The sequence below is a fragment of the Zalophus californianus genome, chromosome 9 (assembly GCF_009762305.2).
Source record: "Zalophus californianus isolate mZalCal1 chromosome 9, mZalCal1.pri.v2, whole genome shotgun sequence".
In the NCBI taxonomy this organism is placed as follows: Eukaryota; Metazoa; Chordata; class Mammalia; order Carnivora; family Otariidae; genus Zalophus; species Zalophus californianus.
In genome coordinates, this window is record NC_045603.1 from 25,439,580 (window position 1) to 25,462,700 (window position 23,121).

At 40.0% G+C, this 23,121-nt stretch overlaps 1 protein-coding gene across 8 annotated transcripts in view; it reads left to right on the plus strand.

The window, feature by feature from the left end:
- The window catches only part of USP44 (ubiquitin specific peptidase 44), a 55,786-nt gene that overhangs the window by 17,296 nt on the left and 15,369 nt on the right, over positions 1 to 23,121 (plus strand). For 4 of the 8 annotated variants that reach the window (XR_003519640.2, XM_027591750.2, XM_027591752.2 and 1 more), the window contains one exon: positions 19,415 to 20,909. Coding sequence is in view for 7 of the 8 variants with exons in the window: in XM_027591750.2 (XP_027447551.2) it covers positions 19,485 to 20,909 (1,425 nt within the window). In the remaining variant the exon portion in view is untranslated. Of the gene's footprint in view, positions 1 to 158; positions 393 to 3,555; positions 3,573 to 3,798; positions 3,884 to 4,355; positions 4,457 to 19,414; positions 20,910 to 23,121 lie in introns of those variants that run through there. The other 4 variants (XM_027591754.2, XM_027591753.2, XM_027591756.2 and 1 more) reach the window with 4 other exon arrangements.

Genomic DNA, 23,121 nt, shown 5'->3' on the forward strand with positions numbered 1-23,121 from the left:
CCAGCATTATACTAAGAGCTGTAGAGAGACACACAAGCGGAGCTAGCGCACATTCCTTGTCCCCAAAGAGGTTACAATGCAGAGAGAACCAGGCATGGAACTCAGAACAAAAGCTGTGACTGCATAATAATATATTGGGGCAGTGGGGGATGGGGATCTGAAAGCCTAGTTACTAGGAAAGCAATTTCCAGGAGGTGAGAGCTTAGGCCAGCTCTGAAAGAGGTTGATTGTAATGATTTGCAGGAGTGAAAGTTGGCGGGCCTTCTACTTAGGAGATAAACATCTGCCCTGATTTAAAGGTGGGAAGTGCCTGAAGTGTGAGAGACCGTAAAGAGACTGACCTAGCCGTCAAAGGCCGATAAGGGGAAAGACTGATTTTGAGGTTATAATAGGTAAGTTTGGGGAAGGCTTTTAATGATGTGTGAAGGGAAGAAGACATCTTTTTATCTTTCTAATAGTAAAAAGCTTAGATTTCATGAGATGGGTGTAAAACAAATTAGAAAATTACATGAGAAAAACCTCTCAATTGCAATAGAGAGGTTCTGGGGGGTCAGGAAACAAGCTAGACACACCATAATTTAGGCCTAGGTTGTTAAGACCCAGAATAAAATGGTAGCCGAGGACATTTTCAAAGTTGAATAAATAGTAAATACAATAAATACATATAAGGCTAAGCTACAATCTATCTCATTACTTATCTTTAATTATTAACACAATTGACAAAAATTTCCAGATAATTTCTTATCTCCAGCTCATCCTTCCCATCCAGCACTTCTGCCTAGCTTACATCTTTGTATTCAAGACCTTTTATTTTTTATTTTTTTAAAGATTTTATTTATTTGACAGAGAGATAGCAAGAGAGGGAACACAAGCAGAGGGAGTGGGAGAGGGAGAAGCAGGCTTCCCGCCAAGCAGGGAGCCCAAGCAGGACCCTGGGATCGTGACCTGAGCTGAAGGCAGATGCTTAAAAACTGAGCCACCCAGGCGCCCCATCAAGACCTTTTATTGAGAACACCTTTTATTGAGAACACCAACATTCAGTACCCTCCTCCTATGCCTTACTCATCCTGCCCTTGTTTTGTCATCTTCCCATTTCACCTTCTTTTCTTCATTTAGTCAAATCATCGTAGTCCTTAAAAGACCCAGCCTAAGTACCATCTTTCCTTGAAGTCATTTATGATCTCAGGGAGTTCTTTGAACTACTGCTGTCATTTTGGCCACATGCAGTTTCTTTTCTTTTCTTTTTTTTTTTTTAAGGTTTTATTTATTTATTTGACACACAGAGAGAGATAGCAAGAGCAGGAACACAAGCAGGGGGAGTGGGAGAGGGAGAAGCAGGCTTCCCGCAGAGCAGGAAGCCCGATGCAGGGCTCAATCCCAGGACCCTGGGATCATGACCTGAGCCGAAGGCAGACGCTTAACATCTGAGCCACCCAGGCGCCCTCAGGCAGTTTATTTTCTGATTACAATTTTTTACTAATGATGATCTTTATTTTATTTAACTCTTTAAAAACAGTTTTTAAAAAATTATGATCATTGCAGAAAATTTAGAAAATAAAAATCACTTGAGGGGCATATGGCTGGCTCAGTTGGTGGAACATGAAGCTCTTGATCTTGCAGTTCTAAGTTCAAACCCCTCACTGGGCGGAGTGATTACTTAAAAATAATATCTTTAAAAAATTCACTTGTAATCTTGCTACCATTATTAAAATGTTGACATATTACAAGTGTTGTTCAATGTGAATGGTATATACATACATATTTTAAAATACAGTATATACATTTTTGCATCCTGCTTTTAATTTTGCTTTTATACAGTTATTTTTATGGGCTCCTGGCACCCAATTCCTTCTATTAAGAATCTTAAGACCCCAGCTACTGCTTCTTTTTAACTCAGCTGTTACTCTCTATATATTCTCTATTTATGGCTTTTACTCCCTCATGAGTCTTGCTGTCTGGTGTCCACTGCTTGCCTTCTCAATGTGCCTTTAAATCATTATTTAGTTAACCTCAACCCCTTTCACCTTGTACAGCTTGAGAAGAGCTTTTATTTATTTAGCTAGCTATTTTTTAAGATTTTTTTTAAAGATTTTATTTATTTATTTGACAGAGAGAGACACAGCGAGAGAGGGAACACAAGCAGGGGGAGTGGGAGAGGAAGAAGCAGTCTTCCCGAGGAGCAGGGAGCCCGATATGGGGCTTGATCCCAGGACCCTGGGATCATGACCTGATCCGAAGGCAGATGCTTAACGGCTGAGCCATCCAGGCGCCCCATAATATTTTTTGAAAATAAGATTTTTTTAAAGTAATCTCTATGCTGAACGTGGGGCTCGAACTCACGACTCCAAGATTAAGAGTCACATGCTCTACCAACTAGCCAGCCAGGCCCCCCGGAAAATAAAATTTAAAAAAATTTTTTCATTTATTTATTTGATAGAGAAAGACAGTGAGAGAGGGAACACAAGCAGTGGGGAGTGGGAGAGGAAGCAGGCTTCCTGCTGAGCAGGGAGCCTGATGCAGGGCTCGATCCCAAGACCCTGGGATCATGACCTGAGCCGAAGGCAGACACTTAACGACTGAGCCAACCAGGTGCCCCTGAAAATAAAATTTTTGATGACTATATAATATTCTGTCCTATGAATATATCAGATATACTTAATCTTTCCCATAGTGCTGAACAGTTAGGTTGTTTCTGGTTTTCACTATTCTAAACACAGATGAACAGCCTTCTAAGTTGCCTGAGTCTCAGGCAAAAATTCTTTGTATTCCTAAAAGTAAAATTACTAGATTGACAGTGGCAGAGTCTTAATATTTGCCCAAGACCTCTCAGAAGGGTTTCATTACATTAAAAAAGAAGAGCAAGGGTTTTGAACTTATATTTTGCTTTCTAGGAAATGCCGGAAAAACTATATTGTACGCCAGAAATACTTAGATGAAATACTTCCTCTTAAGAGACACCCTCATGTAATGCATTTAAGCATTTTAGAAATTAAGGTGGTGAGAAAGATTACAAGACAGTGGTTGTGTTCTGAATGGGAGGAATGCACAGGAGACAGAACTGAATTATAAAGAATTGTTATGCACTTAAGTATGAGGAAAAAATGACAGGAATATTAAACTATGAAAACTCATTCCTTATGTATAATCTTTATGTGCATAATTAAATTTTATGCAGTTGAATCTTCATGTACATTATTTGGTATTTTTTCAAATAGGACTTCATTAGGCCGTTGCCATTTTGTTATCTACATAAGATTTCCCTTGTTTAATATGCCAGATGTTAATTAGCCATTTCCCTTCAAACTGTTGTTTAGATAATATACTATGAATACCTTGGTGTGCTCATTTTTATTCTCCAGGTCATACCATCGAAAGATATTCCCCAAAGTAGTTGTTAACTAACAGATATGAACAATTTTATAGCTTGCCTTATATACTGCAAGATATGTACTCCACTGATGTGTTACTAACTTTGCACATTTGTCTTGCTGCTTCTACCTCTCCTTAGAAAGACAACGTCTTTTCATTTTCAATATTCCCCACGGGGTAATGGAGGTAGAAATGGCGCAGAGGTGAGCACAGAGTAAAAGCTCAATAAATATTAATGGCTTAATCCTCATGTACCTGTAGGTTTGACTTTCCTCTTCTCCAGATTTTTCTCTCATTTCTTCTCTCTCCATTTCTTTTTCAGTATCTATTTCATTATCTTAAATTGGCAATTTCAGGTAAATTGACAACTTCAGGTTAAGTCATTTTGAACAGTGGATTCTCTTCATGTCCCTTAAATTTATTTCTCAGTAAGTCACCCATTCTGGAACCTTCCTTGCCCAACTGCTGACTGAGGAAGCCGAATTCAAGGGGATGCCCCAGAGCTCACACCTAGGTTGGTCCTCGGAAAGAAAACGTTTTCTTGAAGAATTTCTACACCAGTTAATTTGCTCTGATTTTGAAGATGACGGAATTGGCGTGCGTCTCTGCCAAACAATTTGACACTGTGTGAGTCCCAGAAAGGCAGTGGCGGAGGACCGACGCCGTGCATTACTTTGGCATCTCACAGAATTGTGGTAAATACTGGCTATACCCACCCAGGCCGCGAAGGTGAGGACAGGTGCGAAGCCTGCCTCCGGAGGAAGCTGCTACTGTCTACGCAGAGCCACATGCAGGCCAGGGAAAGCATCCCCTGACCCCGACGGGAAGCCCGGGAGCAGCTTGCCCCCAGGCGGTCTCCCGCAGCCAGGAGACAGTCGCCGAGCGGAGCTGCACCCCCAGGACTCCGAAGGCACGGTGGCGGGGGGGGGGGGGGGGGGCGGGGAGGCGTCACCAGTGACGTAGCCGCTCAACCGGACAGTCGCCCCCGCCGCCCCCGCCGCTGCAGCAGGCGCTGCCGCTGCCCCCACCGAACCCGGGGGCGGGGGTCTGGGGGTGAGCGAAAAGATGGCCGCTCCGGCTCTGGCTGGTGAGTGTGTGTGACGGGCGCGCGGCTGTGGCTGTTGGCCGAAGGGGGTCTCTGCAGGAGTGGAGGTCCAACTGGAGCCCCCGGGCCGGGAGGAACCTGGCGGCGTTTTCCCGCCACGCAAGACGCGGGGGGGGGGGTTCCCTGAGGGAGGCAGAGGGGGGCTGCGGACAGACGGAGGGGAGCGAGCCCAGGGGCGCGAGAAGGAAGCGGTGGCAGCGGCGGCAGCGGCGGCGGGTCCAGCGAATTTAGAATTGGCGCCTCTGGGAAGTTTCGGTGGGTTGTGCTATGCCCTGGCTGGCGTCCTGGTGGCCGGCCACCTCATGAGTGCCCAGAGATGCTGCAAGGAGCCGCGTCCCTGTGGTCAGGGTCATCGCGTAGCCACCCCGCACTGGGCAGGAGGGGGACGAATTGGGAGAAGGGGTGAAACAGCAAGACTTTCTGGGATGCGGAGGGGGAGATGTGCCCTGACCGGCGTTCGGGAGCGTTGAGGAGATGTGATTGCGAATCTGATGCGCGCTGGGGCGCTCTGCAGAGCTGGTACTGTCGAGATAAAAACTGCATCCTACCCCTGCTCTGACTGCCGCCAAGTGATGCTCCAAGCTCCCTGGGAGGCTTTGGAAAGGCAGTTTCTAGTCCTTCGTTTGCGAGGAATGGCTTGCCTTCCCTCCATCGATCGGGTCCCAGCGTTGCCAGCACCTTGCTGCCACTTGGAAACACTTAGGATTTTTGAATACCAGCTACCTAAACCATCCCCGCTGGCCTTGGGGGCAGGAATGCTAATAGGCTAAAATCGTTTTGAGGCATAAGAAATGTGTCAGCATTCGAAGAAAAAAAAATGCTCAAGTTTAAGAGGTGGTAGGACACCCTCCTCCTGCCCCGACCCCCGATTAAAAAGAAAGTGAAACGTGGTAATTGTTTCAAGCAAGTTTGAGCTGTTGTAAATGCTACTGGTAACGGTAATTTCTTGTAGTTTTAATTTTGGAAGTAAACAGCTTCGCCAGTCTTAGGAGAGTCGCTTTGTCCTTAAGCCCTCCCAGTTTACCCCACTCTTCAACTCTAATGGTCATATCTTGCAAGTAACGGGGATTGTGAAATTAGCATGGAAATAGGACCTTCAGGCCCTGCACTTGAATTCCTTATTATCTGTGAAGTAGCTGCCTGTGAGGGGAAAAGTAGGGGGGCTGGTAACATTGGGCCTGGAATTCCATTTTGAGTTGTCCTTAAAACCAGTATTCAGTGTAAACAAGGAAAGAGAATTGGCTATTCACTGTGATCAAATTCAGAAAGCCAAACATGAGTTAAGCATGTGTTTATAGAATATTTCATAATCTCAGTAAGATTCAATATTTAGTTGTCTTGAAAGAGAGGAAAACTTGGTATTTTGGGAACCTTAATCTTTTTATCCTTAATTTAGCATCTTGGGATTTGAAAGAGATTTTTATTTTTATTTAATTTCCCCCACCCCACCCCCAGAATTTAAAGAGATTTTTAACGTTTTGGTTTGTTTAGCTTCTCTCCTCCCTGCTCTGATGTCTCTAACTTTTTGTACTAGCCATTAATTTTGCAATGGATGGCAGATTTTTCAATCCAGGATTTTTCATTGTAGATTATCCATATTGAAATTTAGAGATAATTCTAATATTGAACAAAGAGTTCAATGCATACATTGTAAGAAAGTTGAATATTTTTGGCTGTTTTGATTGAACATTTATCTTGTTTTTCTTCCAAAATATTAATTGTCCCAGATTTTTTAGCTTAAAAACATTTAAGTGGTAAGTGAATCTGTATTGAGTATACTACACAATGATACACTTTTTTTGGATACTTAAAATGGTAAATCTGTTGAAGATTTGGGTTAAATATTTGACATATATTGTTTCTACTTAATTGTCTTTACCCTTCTTTCTCATTTTTCGTTTTCTACTACAGAAAGAAAGAAATAAGTTATCACATAAACCCTCTAGCTCCATGTACTTTTCCTCCATAACCCTTTTCCTCCATGTACTTGAAACTTACTGAGTATTATAGCATTGGTGGTACATAAGAGGATTTTCTGCTCCTTGGGTTGTTTGAGGGCAGAGTCTGATTGTATTTTGTTTATATCCCTAGTACCTGACTATCTGCTTAACATGGAGGAAAAACCCCAGGAAATGTTTGTTGAATTGTGTTTTTGAATGATACAGAGATACAGAGAAAGGCAACATGTTGGCTTCTTGGTGGCCAAAAAATGTTCTTTGAAGTTTTTCTCCTTCCTGTAATGTTAGGCAGAACAAACATGGTTGCCAGATTCTATTGGAGTTGTCTGGTTGAGGGAGATTAGAGGGAGACTAGGGCACAGGTTTAAGAGTCCAATCAAGGTGGGAAATGCGGGCCCAGTCATTATTTGGATTCAGTAATGGGGGATAGTTTTGCCATTAAGCCCAATGTAAATAGGTGACAAATAACTAAAATATAAGAGGATTTTATAATACTGGCTTTCTGGCAATGATTAAGATTATTGAAGTACATTGGTTTTTCACAACACTGTCAGATACCATAAAACTTTATTATAAAGAATTTTTAGTGGAGTTCTACATAACATAGGAATAGCTAATTTATACTTGTTAGGCCAAGTCATGAATGTGCTAGAATGATAGTCTAGGCATTTTACACAAAGTATTTGAACACCATTTTCTAGACCCATATCAGAATGCTCAATCTTTTTGTGAACATTTCCCCATTGTTATAAAGTTAGCAGTAGACTGATGTATAAGTATGGTGGCACGACACTAATGATAAATATTTTGAAACAAAATTGCCATGACGGAAATACTTAAAAGTAGTGATGGGTGAGGAAATCAAATAACCTGGTGGCAGAACTTGCTTTCCAGGAGCTTTTTCTTAGAACATCATCAACTAGATTCAATTTCTGTGCTGCTGGGGAGGCAATGTTAGAGGTCCGGGGTAAAAGGGTATCTTTTTTGTTTAATGAGGAGTTTCAAGCGAAATCAGGGTAATTACAGATTCTAGATCTCTAGAGGAAGAAAGAATAACCAGGATCTTTCTAGGGATAAAGGAAAGGAAATACATTATGATTGACAAGAAGAGATGCCAAAGCACATAATAGGCATAATAACATACCTAAGAGGGAGAAGGGAGTTCATTGTGTTCGTTCAATAATTTCTTCCTTCAAAATTTTGAACTCTTTTGTACCAGGCACTATGCTTGATCCTTGGCATTTTGCAAACATCTCTTAAGAGCACAGGGTACTAATGAAATAAATGGAAATTTGGAAACTGCTCATAAGGACTGTAATAGTACTTAGGGTTTGCCCTAATTACTATGGAAAAAGTTATTTTTATTCTTATCCAAATACATGCAAAGATTGTGGTGGCTAGTCATTCTTAAGACCTACTTCCTATTGAAATTGCCATTTCCTCCTATCTTTTATTATGGAAAATAACAAATATTCCTACTTTTAATAGCTTTTAGAAGATTTGTTTAGGTTATTTGGTACTGTTGAAAGAAAATTAAGTTTTGTGGGGCGCCTTGGTGGCTCAGTCACAAGCAGCCGACTCTTGATTTTGGCTCAACTCATGATCTCTGGGTGAAATCAGCCCTGCGTGGGGCTCCAGCTCAGTGCGGAGTCTGCTTGGATTTCTCTCTCCCTCTCCCTCTGTCCTTCCCCACCTCAAATAAATAAATAAATAAATAAATCTTTAAAAAAGAAAAAGTTAAGTTTTGTTGTAAAAATTATCTTTAAAATTCAACATATGCCAACTCTTTAACATCCATCCTTCTAGTAGGTTCTCTAATGAGATAAAGATGATTATTGTAACATAATTTTATTTAAAAATTTCTTCTTTTTTTTAAGATTTATTTTAGAGAGACAGAAAGCACACACACACTGGGGGGGAGAGACAGAGGGGGAGATAGTCTTGAGCAGACTCCATGCTGAGCACAGAGCCCAAGGTGGAGCTGGATCCCACCATCCAGAGATGACCTGAGCTGAAACCAAGAGCCCCTCACTCAACTCGCTGCGCCACCCACACACCCCTAAATATTTATTCTTTATGCCCAGTGGTACATATGTTTTTTTCTTTAATGTAAGTAGAATGTATTTAAGTATTTATATAAAATGTGCACACCCATTTCCTATGAAACAGTAGTAAATATCCCGGTTATGAAAAGTTTTTAAAAAATTAAACATTCTCAATGTGGTCATCTGTGTATAAAAACATTTTAACAAAAGATGTGTAGGAAGTGGTTGGTCATAGATGGGAGTAGGAAAGTATATATTGTGCCACAATTTGAAGGCTCTTATAGGCCATTTTAAGGAGTTTAGATTGATTTTGTGATCTTTCAAGACTATTAAACAATTTTTTAAAAAATGTATAAAACTGTGCTATGAGACACACTAGAAACTATATAAAATGCAAATGTCAGTGATGATTATTTAAGTATGAGCTATGGAAAGGGAGAAGCTTCTTAATAAAGTATAACATTATTTTAGCTTCTATTCAGATTTTAAAAGACTATTTTTAGGAGTATATATTAGCCAGATCCCACGTTCTGTGTTACTTTTTTAAATAGTAATTAGTTTGGCTACTTTTGTGTGTTTATTTTTCTGGTAATTGCCTGTCTTTCATAAAAACATATTTTTTAAAGCAAAGAATCTGAAAATTTGTGCTACTAATTGCAATGACTAGAGGATTGAGATGACTTTTATGTGACTGATCTTTAGTAACTGACCTCCTATAGGAATTTCCAAAGCTTGTAACAATATTGGACCTTTCCATGTTTTCTTTCTGTCTTAAGATGAAATAAGTGGAAAGGAGTGGTCACCTGAAAAGATCATTTTGTTGAGGGTAACAAATTTATAGTGGAATGTTAATTTTTTTAAAACATTTTATTTATTTATTAGAGAGAGAGCATAAGCAGGGAGTGGTGGGGAGGAGGGACAGAGGGAGAGGAAGAAGCAGACTCCCCACTGAGCAGGGAGCCAGACATGGGGCTCTATCTCAGGGACCTAGGATCATGACCTGAGCTGAAGGCAGATGCTCAACCTACTGAGCCACCCAGGTGCCCCAGAATGTTAATTTTTGAAGAAAAAATTAGCTATCCTTCTAAGTTTTCAGTGATTTTTGTAGCTCTTAGTAATATTTGTATTTGGAGCACAAATATTTATTTAAAGGGTCACTACATACCCTACTAAAACTTAAAATAATCTTTTTTAACTCTTTTATTTGCTTATTTTATTATTTTATTATTAGAGATTTTATTTTGGGGGTGTCTGGGTGGCTCAGTCAGTTAAACCTCTGACTCTTGATATCAGCTCAGGTCTTGATCTCAGGGTCGTGAGTTCAAGCCCCATTTTGGGCTTCACACTGGGTTTGGAGCCTACTACTACTTTTTTTAAGTAATCTCTATACCCAACATGGGGCTTGAACTCACAACCCAAGATCAAGAGCTGTACACTCCACCAACTGAGCTAGCCACGTGCCCCTATTTATTTTTTTATTTTTATTTTTTTAAAGATTTTATTTTTAAGTAATCTCTACTCCCAACATGGGGCTCAAATTCACGACACCATGATCAAGAGTTGAATTCTCTAGGGGCTCCAGGGTGGCTCAGTTCAGTGGGTTAAGCCTCCTGACTCTTGATTTCAGCTCAAGTAATGATCTCAGAGTTGTGAGATAGAGCCCTGTGTGTTGGGCTCCCAGCTGTGTGTGGAGCCGGCTTAAGATTCTCTCTCTCCCCATCTCCCTCCGCTCCTCCCTGTCCCCACTCCCCCACCCCCACCCAAAAAAGTTGAATGCTCTATTAAGAGTTGCATGCTAGGGACGCCTGGGTGGCTCAGTTAAGTGTCTGTCTTCAGCTCAGGTCGTGATCCCAAGGTCCTGGGATCAAGTCCCCCATTGGGTTCTTTGCTCAGTGGGGAGCCTACTTCTCCCTCTGCCTGCAGCTCCCCATTTGTGCTCTCTTTGACAAATAAATATATTTTAAGATTTTTATTTATTTATTTGACAGAGAGAGACACAGCCAGAGAGGGAACACAAGCAGGGGGAGTGGGAGAGGGAGAAGCAGGCTTCCCGCAGAGCAGGGAGCCCGATGCGGGGCTCGATCCCAGGACCCTGGGATCATGACCTGAGCTGAAGGCAGACGCTTAACGACTGAGCCACTCAGGCGCCCCTAAATAAATAAAATCTTAAAAAAAAAAAAGTTGCCTGCTGTACCACCTGAGCCAGTCAGGTGCCTAAAACAATTTGAATCAGGGGTGGGGAAGTATGTCTCAGTTTACTTTTGTATAAAATCTTTTTGGGGTATCTGAAAGCACACAGAATGGGACAAGACGTGGTAGGCTGTGGTTAAGGATGGAGAAAGTAGGATGATGATATTACAAAATATCAGGAAACTGTGCCTTGACTGACCCCGAGGGAAAAATGGCCACTTGGTTGAGGATGGGGGGCAGTTTTAGTGATCCATGACTTCCTATTTTTTTTCTCTTTCTCTCTTTCTTTCTTTCAAGTATAATTCTTTTTTTTTTTAAAAGATTTTATTTATTTGAGAGAGAGAGAGACACAGCGAGAGAGGGAACACAAGCAGGGGGAGTGGGAGAGGGAGAAACAGGCCTCCCGCTGAGCAGGAGCCCGATGAGGGGCTCGATCCCAGGACCCCGGGATCATGACCTGAGCCGAAGGCAGATGCCCAACGACTAAGCCAGCCAGGAGCCCTATAATTCCTTTTTTTTTTTTTTTTTTAAGATTTCATTCATTTATTTGTCAGAGAGAAAGCATGGGCACAAGCACGGGGAGTGGCAGGCAGAGGGAGAAGCAGGCTCCCTGCGGAGCAAGAAACCTGATGCAGGACTCCATCCCAGGAGCCCGGGATCGTGACCCAAGCAGACTGAACCACCTGGATGTCCCTAGACTTCCTATTCTTTTTTTAAAGATTTTATTTATTTATTTGAGAGAGAGAGCACAAACAGGGGGACGGGCAGAGGAAGAAGCAGATTCCCCACTGGGCAGGGAGCCTGATGCGGGGCTCCATCCTAGGACCTTGGGGTCATGACCTGAGCAGAAGGCAGACGTTTAACCGACTGAACCACTCAGGCACCCCAATCATATAGGTTTTATAGTCATGTTGTTTCAGCCTACCAAATTCTTGGCGCAATCAATTTGTATTAAATGCAGGTCTTGCTTCAGTTCTCTTTATGACATTTGAATAAGTGGTTAAGAATAGGAGATATTGTCCCTCCCTGGCCATAGGGAACCTACCCAACAGTTCAGTGGGTATGAACTGGATGAATATACAAACACAAGAATTCACATTTGGTACAGCCCAAGTTCTTTAGGAAGTTAGAGAAGAGATTTGTTTATTTAAAGTAATGTCTAGGGGTGCCTGGGTGGCTCAGTCAGTTAAGCGTCTGCCTTTGGCTCAGGTCATGATCCCAGGGTCCTGGGTTGGAGCCCCGCATTGGGATCCCTGGCTCAGCAGGGAGCCTGCTTCTCCCTCTCCCTCTTCCTGCTGCTCCTCCTGCTTGTGCTCTCTCTCCGTCAAATAAATAAAATCTTAAAAAAAAAATTAAGTAATGTCCATACCCAACATGGGGCTCAAACTCACGAGCCTGAGATGAAGAGTCGCGTGCTCTATGAGTGAGCCAGCCAGGCACCTCAGAAATCTACTGTTTTATTGGACTATGGGGAACAGAGGATTTTTTAAAAGATTTTATTTATTGGAGAAAGAGAGAGCACATACGAGCTGTGGGGAGGGGCAGAGGGAGAGGGAGAAGCAGATCCCCAATGCGAAGGGAGCAGGGAGCCCAACGTGGGGCTTGATCCTGGGACTCTAGGATCATGACCTGAGCCCAGAGCAGATACTGAACCGACTGAGCCACCCCGGTGCCTGTGGGAAACAGGATTTTAAGCTAAAAGCTCAAAGGAAACTTGAAGTTTGATTTGCCAGGATAGTACCATAGAGGAGAGTGAGAGTCTGGATGATTGGAAACCAGTTTGGAGGTTACTGCTGTACCTCAGGAATGATATAATAAAGTCTATAATAAGTATGATAACTGCAAATGAAAAGACTTGGGGAGTGATGATCTTATATACATAGGTGACAGATTGAGTGGAAAAGATGGAAGGGAGGAGTTAAAAAAAAAAAAACAAAAACAAAACCTAGCCTGGGTACTTGAACAATACTATACTATCTTTAATAAGAGGATACTGGAAAAGAAACTAACTCTGTGAAGGCAAGATGTAAGCTGAATTTGTAGTGTGCCTGAGACTGGTTCAGAAAGGTTTGGTGGTCAGCTATCTAGATCTGATCATTGAAACTCTGCCAATAGGATGAGCTATTGAAATAGATGTCAGAAAGGTATTACTACATGCTTAAAGCCTGGATTGTATGTTGCAAAGGGCTATAATCTGAGTAAATGAAAATTAATTTCAGATAGTCTTCACTGGGTGGTTAAGTATAAACAATTTTGTGCTGTTGAACTGTAACAAGTTAAATATTTTACCCATGAGATTTGATTTTTGCGTGATGTAAATTTTTAACTAAAAATACTATATTTAATAAGATCAAATGTTTTATTTCTCTTTTAGTCATTTTAGTTTTCTATTCCATAATTGCTTTAATAATTAAATATATGTTAACCCTATGTAAAATAATCAGCTTTCAGTAAGTCAAATACAATTATTTTCTTAAACTAGAGATTTGCTGCAAGGAATTTTACACTTGATCTTAGCCAAAAGGCTGAGAAGGGATTGCTGCAGGGAATTTTAAAAATAAAAATGCCTAGTTATAGGGCATGAAAAGTTTAAATAGTTTAAATGGTTTTCTTTGAACCAATTAAAAATTTTGTCTTTAAGCAGTGAAGAATGACAAAGCTTTCAGAATATTTATAAATCCATCTGTCTTTAAAATAAAGGTAGCATCCTTGGTTTTAAAAAAGCATTTCATAGATATTAATTGGAATTTAAGTGTGAAACATTTTTTAAATGTATGAGAAAATGATAGTATAGATCATTTTAATCTTTATATATAGATTTCATTCAAAACATCATGACTATTTGTGTGTTGCTATTATATATAGGCACAGGTAATATTTTATCAGATTCTATATGGAGGATGCAGAAATACTGTTATCTCTCTTTAAAGTGAATATACTGCTAAAAATTACATAACCAAAAAAAAAAATTACATAACCAACCTGCAAGCTAAACAGTCAATACATTTCTCCTCAGTGGATTAGCAAATGAGAAGAAGTGCTCTTAACCCAGTGGAGGAAAATAGGAAGTGTCAAGAAAATACTCCCATCCCCCTTTTCTTTTCCTCCAAGCTTTTAGATCTTTGCGTGATGAGGCCCCCTTGGGGATACCTTGCTAAGTGTCTTTGAGCTTTGGCTCTAGGCAGCAGACCAAACTGGAAACTTCAGGTGGCAGCAGGCTGGTTTGCTGGCTCCTGATTACTTCCCTGCCCTTCTCTTGGTTGTCTGCCCTCTCCTAGTTTCTTTCATAAGTAGACGGGGTAAGTGCGCCCCCTGCTCTAAAATCTTAATCTCCTGATCTGTCATTCCACCACTGCGGTTTCGCTTCTTTGTGGGTTTTTGTTTGTTTGGTTTTGTTTTTAAAAATTTATTTTTAAGTAATCTCCACATCCAACATGCCACTCAAACTCACAACCCTGAGATCAAGAGTCTCATGCTCTACCAACTGAGCTAGGCAGCCTGAAACCCTGGTTTCACTCCTTAGGATTTTTTAAAGATTTTATCTTTGAGAGAAAATCCTTTTAAAATGCAAATACCCTGGGAGAGGTCAGACCTTAGTTCTTAATTATCAGCTTAATTATCAGCTAGCACCTTAGCTGGGCTTAGTACACAGATGGCTGAGAAGAATGAACCCCTGACTAAAAGTGATAAAACTAGAAGGAAAGAAGGAAATTAGTAGTAGTAGTAGTAGTAATAGTAATAGTAGTAGCAGTAGTAGCAGTAGTAGTAGTAGTGGTAGTGGTAGTGGTGGTAGTAGTAGTGGTGGTAGTAGTAGTGGTGGTAGTAGTAGTAGTGGTAGTAGTAGTAATAGTAGTAGTAGTGGTGGTAGTGGTAGTAGTAGTAATAGTAGTAGTAGTGGTGGTGGTAGTAGTAATAGTAGTAGTAGTGGTGGTAGTGGTAGTAGTAGTAGTGGTGGTGGTAGTGGTAGTAATAGTAGTGGTAGTAGTAGTAATAGTACTAGTGGTGGTAGTGGTAGTAGTAATAGTAGTAGTGGTGGTGGTAGTAGTAGTAATAGTAGTAGTGGTGGTGGTAGTGGTAGTAGTAGTAGTAGTGGTAGTGGTAGTAATAGTAGTAGTAATGGTGGTAGTGGTAGTAGTAATAGTAGTAGTGGTGGTGGTAGTGGTAGTAGTAGTAATAGTAGTAGTGGTGGTGGTGGTAATGGTAGAAGTAGTGGTAGTGGTAGAAGTAGTGGTAGTGGTAGTAGTGGTGGTGGTGGTAGTAGTAGTAATAGTAGTGGTAGTGGTAGAAGTAGTGGTAGTAGTAGTAGTGGTGGTGGTGGTGGTAGAAGTAGTGGTGGTAGTAGTAGTGGTAGTGGTAGAAGTAGTGGCAGTAGTAATAGTAGTAGTAGTAGTAGTAATAGTAGTAATAGTATTGTCAGCTAACATGTACTGAGAGCCACATAATTGTCAGGGTTTATTCTAGGTGCTTAATAAATACAAATTTCTTTAATTCCTTCAACAACCCTATTAGTTTTCTTACCATTGTTTTTTTAAAGATAAGAAAACTGAGGTGAGTGGAGCCTAAATAATTTGTCTAGGTCACATAGTAAATACAGCCAACTGTGAAAATCAGGCTTTTGGATTCCAGAGTGTGCTTTCTAACCATTTTGTTTTGATACCTTTCTGCTGCAATATTGCCTCCCTGAAAGATGGCATCTGATCAACATTTCACCCTTTTCATGATTTTTTGTTGAATGGAATCATGCTGTTTAATTATAGGCCACTTCCAGTTGAAGGGCTGTGAGGACCTAACAATCATCTAAATAGATTTTTTAGTAATAACTGGGAATGTATTTGCAGAATATAGAAAAGGGAGTAAAGAGGCTATATTTAGCACATACATAGCTAAGTTATACACTAGTATGTATATATTCCTGCTTAAAACTTATACAAATAACATCTCATAATTTTTAGATATTTGAAAATATGGATAACCCCAGAATAAACTATGTGTATTCTTTCTAGGTTTTTTTTTCTTTTGAGTCTTTTCTGAATGTTGTGCAAGGTGTTAACTCATACCACCTCTAAAATTTTAGAATGAGGGGCTCCTGGGTGGCTTAGTCGGTTAAGCGCCTGCCTTCAGCTCAGGTCATGATCTTGGGGTCCTGGGATCAAGCTCAGCATTGGGAATCCCTGCTCAGTGGGGACTCTGCTTCTCCCTCTCCCTTTGCCCCTTCCCCTGCTTTTGCATGTGCCTTCTCTCTCTTTCTCTCAAATACATAAATCTTTAAAAAAAATTTTTAGAATGAAATAATTTCCCTTGAGTGCAAATAAGTGGCATTTCCCTCTTCATCTCAAGAAGCTGAACTAATAATTATTATCTGACTTGCCAGAAATGAATGTTTAACTAAATTATCTCTGTATTCTTTATATGATCCTTTTATTTTATTTTTTATGATTTTTTTAAAATAAAAGTAGGGCACTTGGGTGGCTCAGTCGGTTAAGTGTCTGCCCTCTGCTCAGGTCATGATCTCAGGGTCCTGGGATCGAGCCTGCCCCCCCTTGAGCCCCAGGTTGTGCTCTCTGTTCTCTCGTTCTTACTCTCAAATTAAAAAAAAAAAATCTTAAAAAAATAAAAAATAAATAAAAGTAGATAGAAAAGAGCCCTAGATTTTTCTCTTAATCTCCATATTGAATCAGTTCTTTCAGCCAATGTTTGCTTTAACACTAATCTACCTCTGCTCCCATCTTTGCTTTAACACTGCTACAGCTTTAATTTCCTTATAATATCTGGAGTAATAATATCTTATAATCACTCATCTTTTCTCTAGATCTGCCATTTCAGATCCATCTGTAACCTATGTATCTGATCATGTCATTCTTCTCTACAGAATTTGTCAGTGGCTTTTTATTGCCTGTAGGCCCTGGAAGCAGGCTTGGTGATGATTGGGGCAGGGAATTTTCGAGGTCCCAGGTAATGGTGAATGGGTCCAAAAGGGGAGTTGGGGATGTGTGCAGGCTCCAGGTGACCACATCCCCTTGACTCTGCTGACTCCACATAATGGGACCCTCTGAAGTGTCAGGTCTGGGCCCTGGTGGTCTGGGTTTAAAGACAGTGTGCTGATGCTGTGTGAACTTTTGGTGGCAGCAAGAATCAAAGCAGGGAGACTATTTAAGGAGCCTTATGACAGTAATCCTGGTGAAACTTGATTGGGCTTGGACCAGTGTAAGAGCAGTGGAGGTAATACGTAGTCAGTTTCTAGATATATTTTGAAGATAAAGCCAACCATTTCTCCTGAAGGATTGATGTGGGGAAAGAGAAAGAGGAGTCAAGAATTGAGATATTTAGCTTCAGTACCTGGAAGGATTTAGGATAATGGAGCATATTAATCACTGATGTCTTAATTTTGCCATTAGCAACTATTGTTGAATGCTAGCAGTTCTAATAAAATACTGTATTTGAACAGATTTTGGACCTCAGGAAATTTTGGAGAAAGAGAAGTAAATTTAAAACGTGTGCTTGAATATGTGCACATGTGAGGGTTAGGACTGGTCAGCCATATTCAGGATACAGCCTACATCTGAAAAAGTTAAGAAGTGGAGCAAGAGGGGCTCTCTCATTGCTAGGAGACTACAAAAAAAAGAGGTGGGAAGGAACCAAAAATCAGCTTCACCTTTGCAGTTTACTTAGGGCCCTGGGGATGGCACTGCAAGTACCATTGAAATTCATATTGTCTTGTTGCCCTAAAATATTTAAAGCATCGATCATGCTACATAAAATGTTCTGAGTGTTTTGTAACTAGGTTCCCCCACCTGTGACCTGAAATATGCGTTCGATTTGTGTTAAATCAATGAAGAAAACTTTTTTTAAAAAAAAGGTTTTATTTATTTGAGAGAGAGAGAGAGAGAGCGCACGCAGGAGCATGAGTGGGGGAAGGGGCAGAGGGAGAAGAAGAAGCAGACTCCCTGCTGAGCAGGGAGCCTGACATGGGGCTCAATCTCAGGACTCAGGGATCACGGCCTGAGCTGAAGGCAGACGCTTAATCAATTGAGGTACCCAGGCACCCCAATAAAGTGTTTTGTGATCCCTACTTTTTAACTAGATTACTATTTTTATTTTTATTTATCTATTTTTGAAGATTTTATTTTTAAGTAGTCTCTTAACCCAGCATGGGCCTCAAATTCACACCCCAGGGATCAGAGTTGCATGCTCCACCCACTGAGTCAGCCAGGTGCCCCTATTTTTAGACAGTTGTAGCAGAAGTATTCTTGACTCTATTATGATAAAGGAACATGTGTCTGGGTCAAAACCATACAGGTATTGTTGATTGTTTTGTTGGGGTGGGGTTTTGTTTTTGTTTTTAGAATAAGCTTATAATTTCAGATAGTGTGTAGACCCACCAGAACGTAAAAGTTCCTTATATTGCCATCCAGTTCGTATTTTTCCTTTTTTCTCATTGCTTATATCCTTGCACATTCCTGAGAGGCTATTCAAACACAAAACTATTCTCCTCTTGTGTCTTTCTCCTTCCCATAGGTAAACTGTCAAGTCTATCAAATTTGAAGTATGTTATAGAGCCATGAATTGAAGGTCATTATTGATTTAGTAGTGGAAAGCTAAATTTAAAATGATAATTAAGTAGAATACTGTGATTTATTTAAATAAATAGACTATTAATAGAATAGAATAATAATAATAAATAATAATAAATAGAATAGACTATAGTACCATTTATTGGGTGTTTACTATGTGTTAAACAAATATATTATCTCAATCCTTCATTGAAGTTGGTATGATTTTTTTCCTGTTTTACAGAAGAATTTTAGAGAAGTTAAAATATTTGCTCAAATCAGACATATAAACAGTATGTAGCAGAGGTAGAATTCTTACCTCTAAGTTTTTGTTTCAGACCTCATGCTTTTAACTATGGTTATGCTTTAATAACTATGTGGATAGGGCTCTCAGAATGTAGATATTTGTGAGATATATTTGAGTCTTGCCAGCCCCAATTTTTAAGAAATGGAATGTAGTTTTGTCAACTGCCCTCGACTGTTGGGTAAAAGGATGGATCTTATTCTCGTTCATTGAAAAGGGGTCATTACCCATCCTTTATCAGTAGATGGTGGCAGAAAATTAAAAAAAAATTTTTTTTAAAGAAAGTAAAGGGAAGTGTGGGTTCTTTCAGAGCAAGGCAGATGAGAGATTAGAGACCTCCAGAGCAAGGGAAAAGTGAGAACTGCGTATGGTATTATGACAGGCGGCCCAGAAATTGGGAGGAAAGGAAGCAAATTTACAAAATTATTCTTGAAGGGCACCTGAGTGGCTCAGATGGTTAAGCCTCTGCCTTTGGCTCTGGTCATGATCTCCAGGTCCTGGGATCAGGCCCCCTTGCTCAGTGGGGAGTCTGCTTCTCCCTCTGCCTCTCCCCTCCACTTGTGCTCTCTCTCTCTCTCTCTCTGTCTCTCTTTTTTAAAAAGATTTTGTTTGTTTATTTTTGCACACGCACAAGTGGGGGGAGGGGCAAAGGGAGAAGCAGATTCCCTGCCAAGCAGGAGCCCTAGAAGGGACTTGATTCCAGGACCCCAGGATCATGACCTGAGCCAAAGGCAAACGCTTACTGGACTGAACCACCCAGGCGCCCCCTTCTCTCTCTCAACTGAGTAATGAACAAATCAAATCTTTAAAAATAAGTAAATAAAATAATTCTTGGTAAAATACCTTATAAAAATATTGGCTCTTTTATTAAAAAATAGTATTGTTCTGCTTAGTTTTCAGATGCTTCAGGTATCGTGAACAGAGACTTGTTTGGATTATGTGTTTCTCAGCTAGACTAAATAAATGTTAACAATGGATAAATGTAAACACATTGGGCAGTTGCGGCTTGCTCAAGACCATTCCATCCTCAACCCTCAGAAGTGGCATTGTGTGGACTGCAATACAACTGAGTCGATTTGGGCTTGCCTTAGCTGTTCTCATGTTGCCTGTGGAAGATATATTGAAGAACATGCACTCAAGCACTTTCAAGAAAGCAGTCATCCTGTCGCATTGGAGGTGAATGAGATGTATGTTTTTTGTTACCTTTGTGATGATTATGTTCTTAATGATAATGCAACTGGAGACCTGAAGTTACTACGAAGTATGTTAAGTGCAATCAAAAGTCAAAATTATCAGTGCACCACTCGTAGTGGAAGGGTTTTGCGGTCTATGGGTACAAGTGATGAGACTTACTACTTGTATGATGGCACCCAATCTCTGCTTCAAAATGAAGATCAAATGTATACTGCTCTTTGGCACAGGAGAAGGATATTAATGAGTAAAATCTTTCGAACTTGGTTTGAACAATCACCCATTGGAAGAAAAAGGCAAGAGGAACAATTTCAGGAAAAAATAGCAAAAGGAGAAGTAAAGAAAAGACGACAAGAATTAGAGTATCAAGTTAAAGCAGAGCTGGAAACTATTCATCCCAGAAAGAGTTTACGTTTGCAAGGTCTAGCTCAATCTACCACAGTAGAAATAGTTCCTGTTCAAATTCCACTACAAACCCCAGCATCACCAGCAAAAGATAAAGTAGTATCTACCTCAGAAGATGTAAGATTAAAAAAAGCCAGTGACTCCTCAGGTAAACGAAGGCCAATAGTAACCCCTGGTGTAACAGGATTGAGAAATTTGGGAAATACTTGCTATATGAATTCTGTTCTTCAAGTGTTGAGTCATTTACTTATTTTTCGGCAATGTTTTTTAAAACTTGATCTGAACCGATGGCTGGCTGTGACAGCTAGTGATAAGGCAAGATCACCATATAAGCATCCACCAATCACAGATACAGTGTATCAAATGAATGAATGCCAAGAAAAAGATACAGGCAGCGCTCCCTCCAGACATCCAACTTTATCATTAGGACTAAGTGGTGGAGCATCAAAGAGTAGAAAGATGGAACTTATTCAGCGAAGGGAGCCGAGTTCACAATACATTTCTCTCTGTCATGAATTGCATACTTTGTTCCAAGTCATGTGGTCTGGAAAGTGGGCCTTGGTCTCACCATTTGCTATGCTACACTCCGTGTGGAGACTAATTCCAGCTTTTCGTGGTTATGCCCAACAGGATGCTCAGGAATTTCTTTGTGAACTTTTGGATAAAATACAACATGAACTAGAGACTACTGGTACTAGGTTACCAGCTCTCATCCCCACTTCTCAAAGGAAACTTATCAAACAGGTTCTGAATGTTGTGAATAATATTTTTCATGGACAACTTCTTAGTCAGGTATGGGTTTTTTAAAATCTTATTTTCATCTTGGGGAATTCATAAAATGAAGCCTAAAAAATGCATTTTCTCTGTATTTCTAGTGTGTTAGAGCTAGAGCTAGTACTGTTTTTGCGTCAAAATAGATTGCTTTTGCAGAAGTCAGCTCACTGATTTACAATGTTTCACTGATTTACATGTTTCCTTCATGAATCACTGGAAGCAGTTTTTCATCTATGGTAGCAATGATTTTTTTGTGGGGAGAGGGAATCAGGAAACAACTTCTTAGGTTGATAATATTAAATTCATTCTCCGAGGGGTTGAGAAGAGAGGGTTTAACCCCACAGGGAATACATTTGAAGATGCTGCTGCCCTGAGAACGGATCTGAATAATTTCAGGAACCAAGAAGTAGCCCTGGAGGACTTTCTGTAAAACCAAAGGGGACAAGTAGGTAGGGAAATTTTAAAGTAAATAAATGTGATTTCATTGAGAATGATCCTGAATGGTTTCCTTTATTTTAATTATAGCTATAAAAGTTTCCTTTGTTGTGAAAAGGAATCACGAAACCAGAATCTCCCATCTAATTAATAGCTCTCTGTAATGAGTGGACTTATTGGTAAACTACTACTAGACATAAGGCTCTCTACTTTTCCATCGCACAGAGCTTTAAAATTTTTTTGCTTTAGGCATTTGGGCTGTTAGGTCATATCTTTCTCCTTGTAGGCCTGCCTCTGTTCCTCAGTTCAACTTTCACAGTAGTGATACCATCTTTTGTCTTTATAGGTACTTTTCTGGAATGTAGCTTAAATGTATATTTTTGAATTTTTTTTAAAGCTCTGTACCCAACGTGGGGCTGAAACTCACAACCCTGAAATCAAGAGTTGCATGCTCTAGCCAGGCACCCATGTAGTTTAAGTATTTCAAATGTTTCTTAGGGTTTCTCTTTGAAGTGTACTCCACTTAATGTTTCAGAAATGTAAAGATTCTACACTGTGCCATTTAGCAAGTAAGAGTTGTTTCTTGTGTTTGCATGCAATTTTATTTTTCCACCACTTTTATGCAAAAGTTTAAAATGCACCATTAGTAGGAGCACCTGGCTGGCTCAGTCAGTAGAGCATGAAGCTCTTGATCCTTGGGGTGGTGAGTTCAAGCCCTATGTTGAGCCTAGAGCTTACTTTTAAAAAAGTTTTAAAATGCACTATTATAAAGAGAAGTAATATATAGTCATAGAAAACCTGTATGATACAGTAAATCTATGCAGTAAGAGAAAAATCATCCCCTTATCCCATAACCCCACAACCCACACATAAAACTATTAACATTTTGGTATACTTTCTTCTAGTTTTTTTCTTCTGTACATTAAAAAGTTTATTTTTTTTTTATTTAAAGCTTAGGGTTTTATTTATTTATTTATTTATTTATTTAATTTTATTTTTAAGTAAGCTCCATGTGGAGCCCAACACAAGGCTTGAACTCATTGACCCTGAGATCAAGACCTGATCAAGATCTGATCAAGAGTCAGACACTTTAACTGACTAAGCCACCTGCACACCCCTTCCTTCTGCACATTTTAAAAAAAGATTTTATTTATGTATTTGAGAAAGAAAGAGAGCATAAGCAGGGGGAGCAGCAGAGGGAGAGGGAGAAGCAGACTCCCCACAGAGCAGGGAGCCCAACAGAGGGCTCCATCCCAGGACACTGCGATCATGACCTGAGCCGAAGGCAGACATTTAACTGACTGAGCCATCCAAGCGCCCCTCTTCTGCACATATTTATTTTCTCCTACTTGTTCAGTCATGATGAATTTACCTGCTTTTTTCATTTTTTCATTATTAATATAAAGATTTTTCATAGTCATTGAAATACTTGATCATTTTTTTCATAGCATGTCAATGTCCATTATATGTATATACCATAATTTATTTACCCATTCCTGTATTGTTGACTTGTAAACTATTTCCAATTTTTCTGTTATTATAATGTCACAGTACATTTTCTTCTAATGATTTCACTAAGGCAGAGTCCTAGAAATTACTTTGTCAAAGGGTAGGACTTTTGATCCTTGGCTACAAATTTCTTTCCAGAAAGTTACTATTTTATATTTTGAATAGTGCAAGGGTGCCTATGTGCTTATTTTTTCCTTTATAGATGACTTTTGAAATTAATAAAAATTATTATGCCAGCTTTTTTCTCTCTTCCTTTCAGACACGTAATAAACTCTTAGAAAACTGG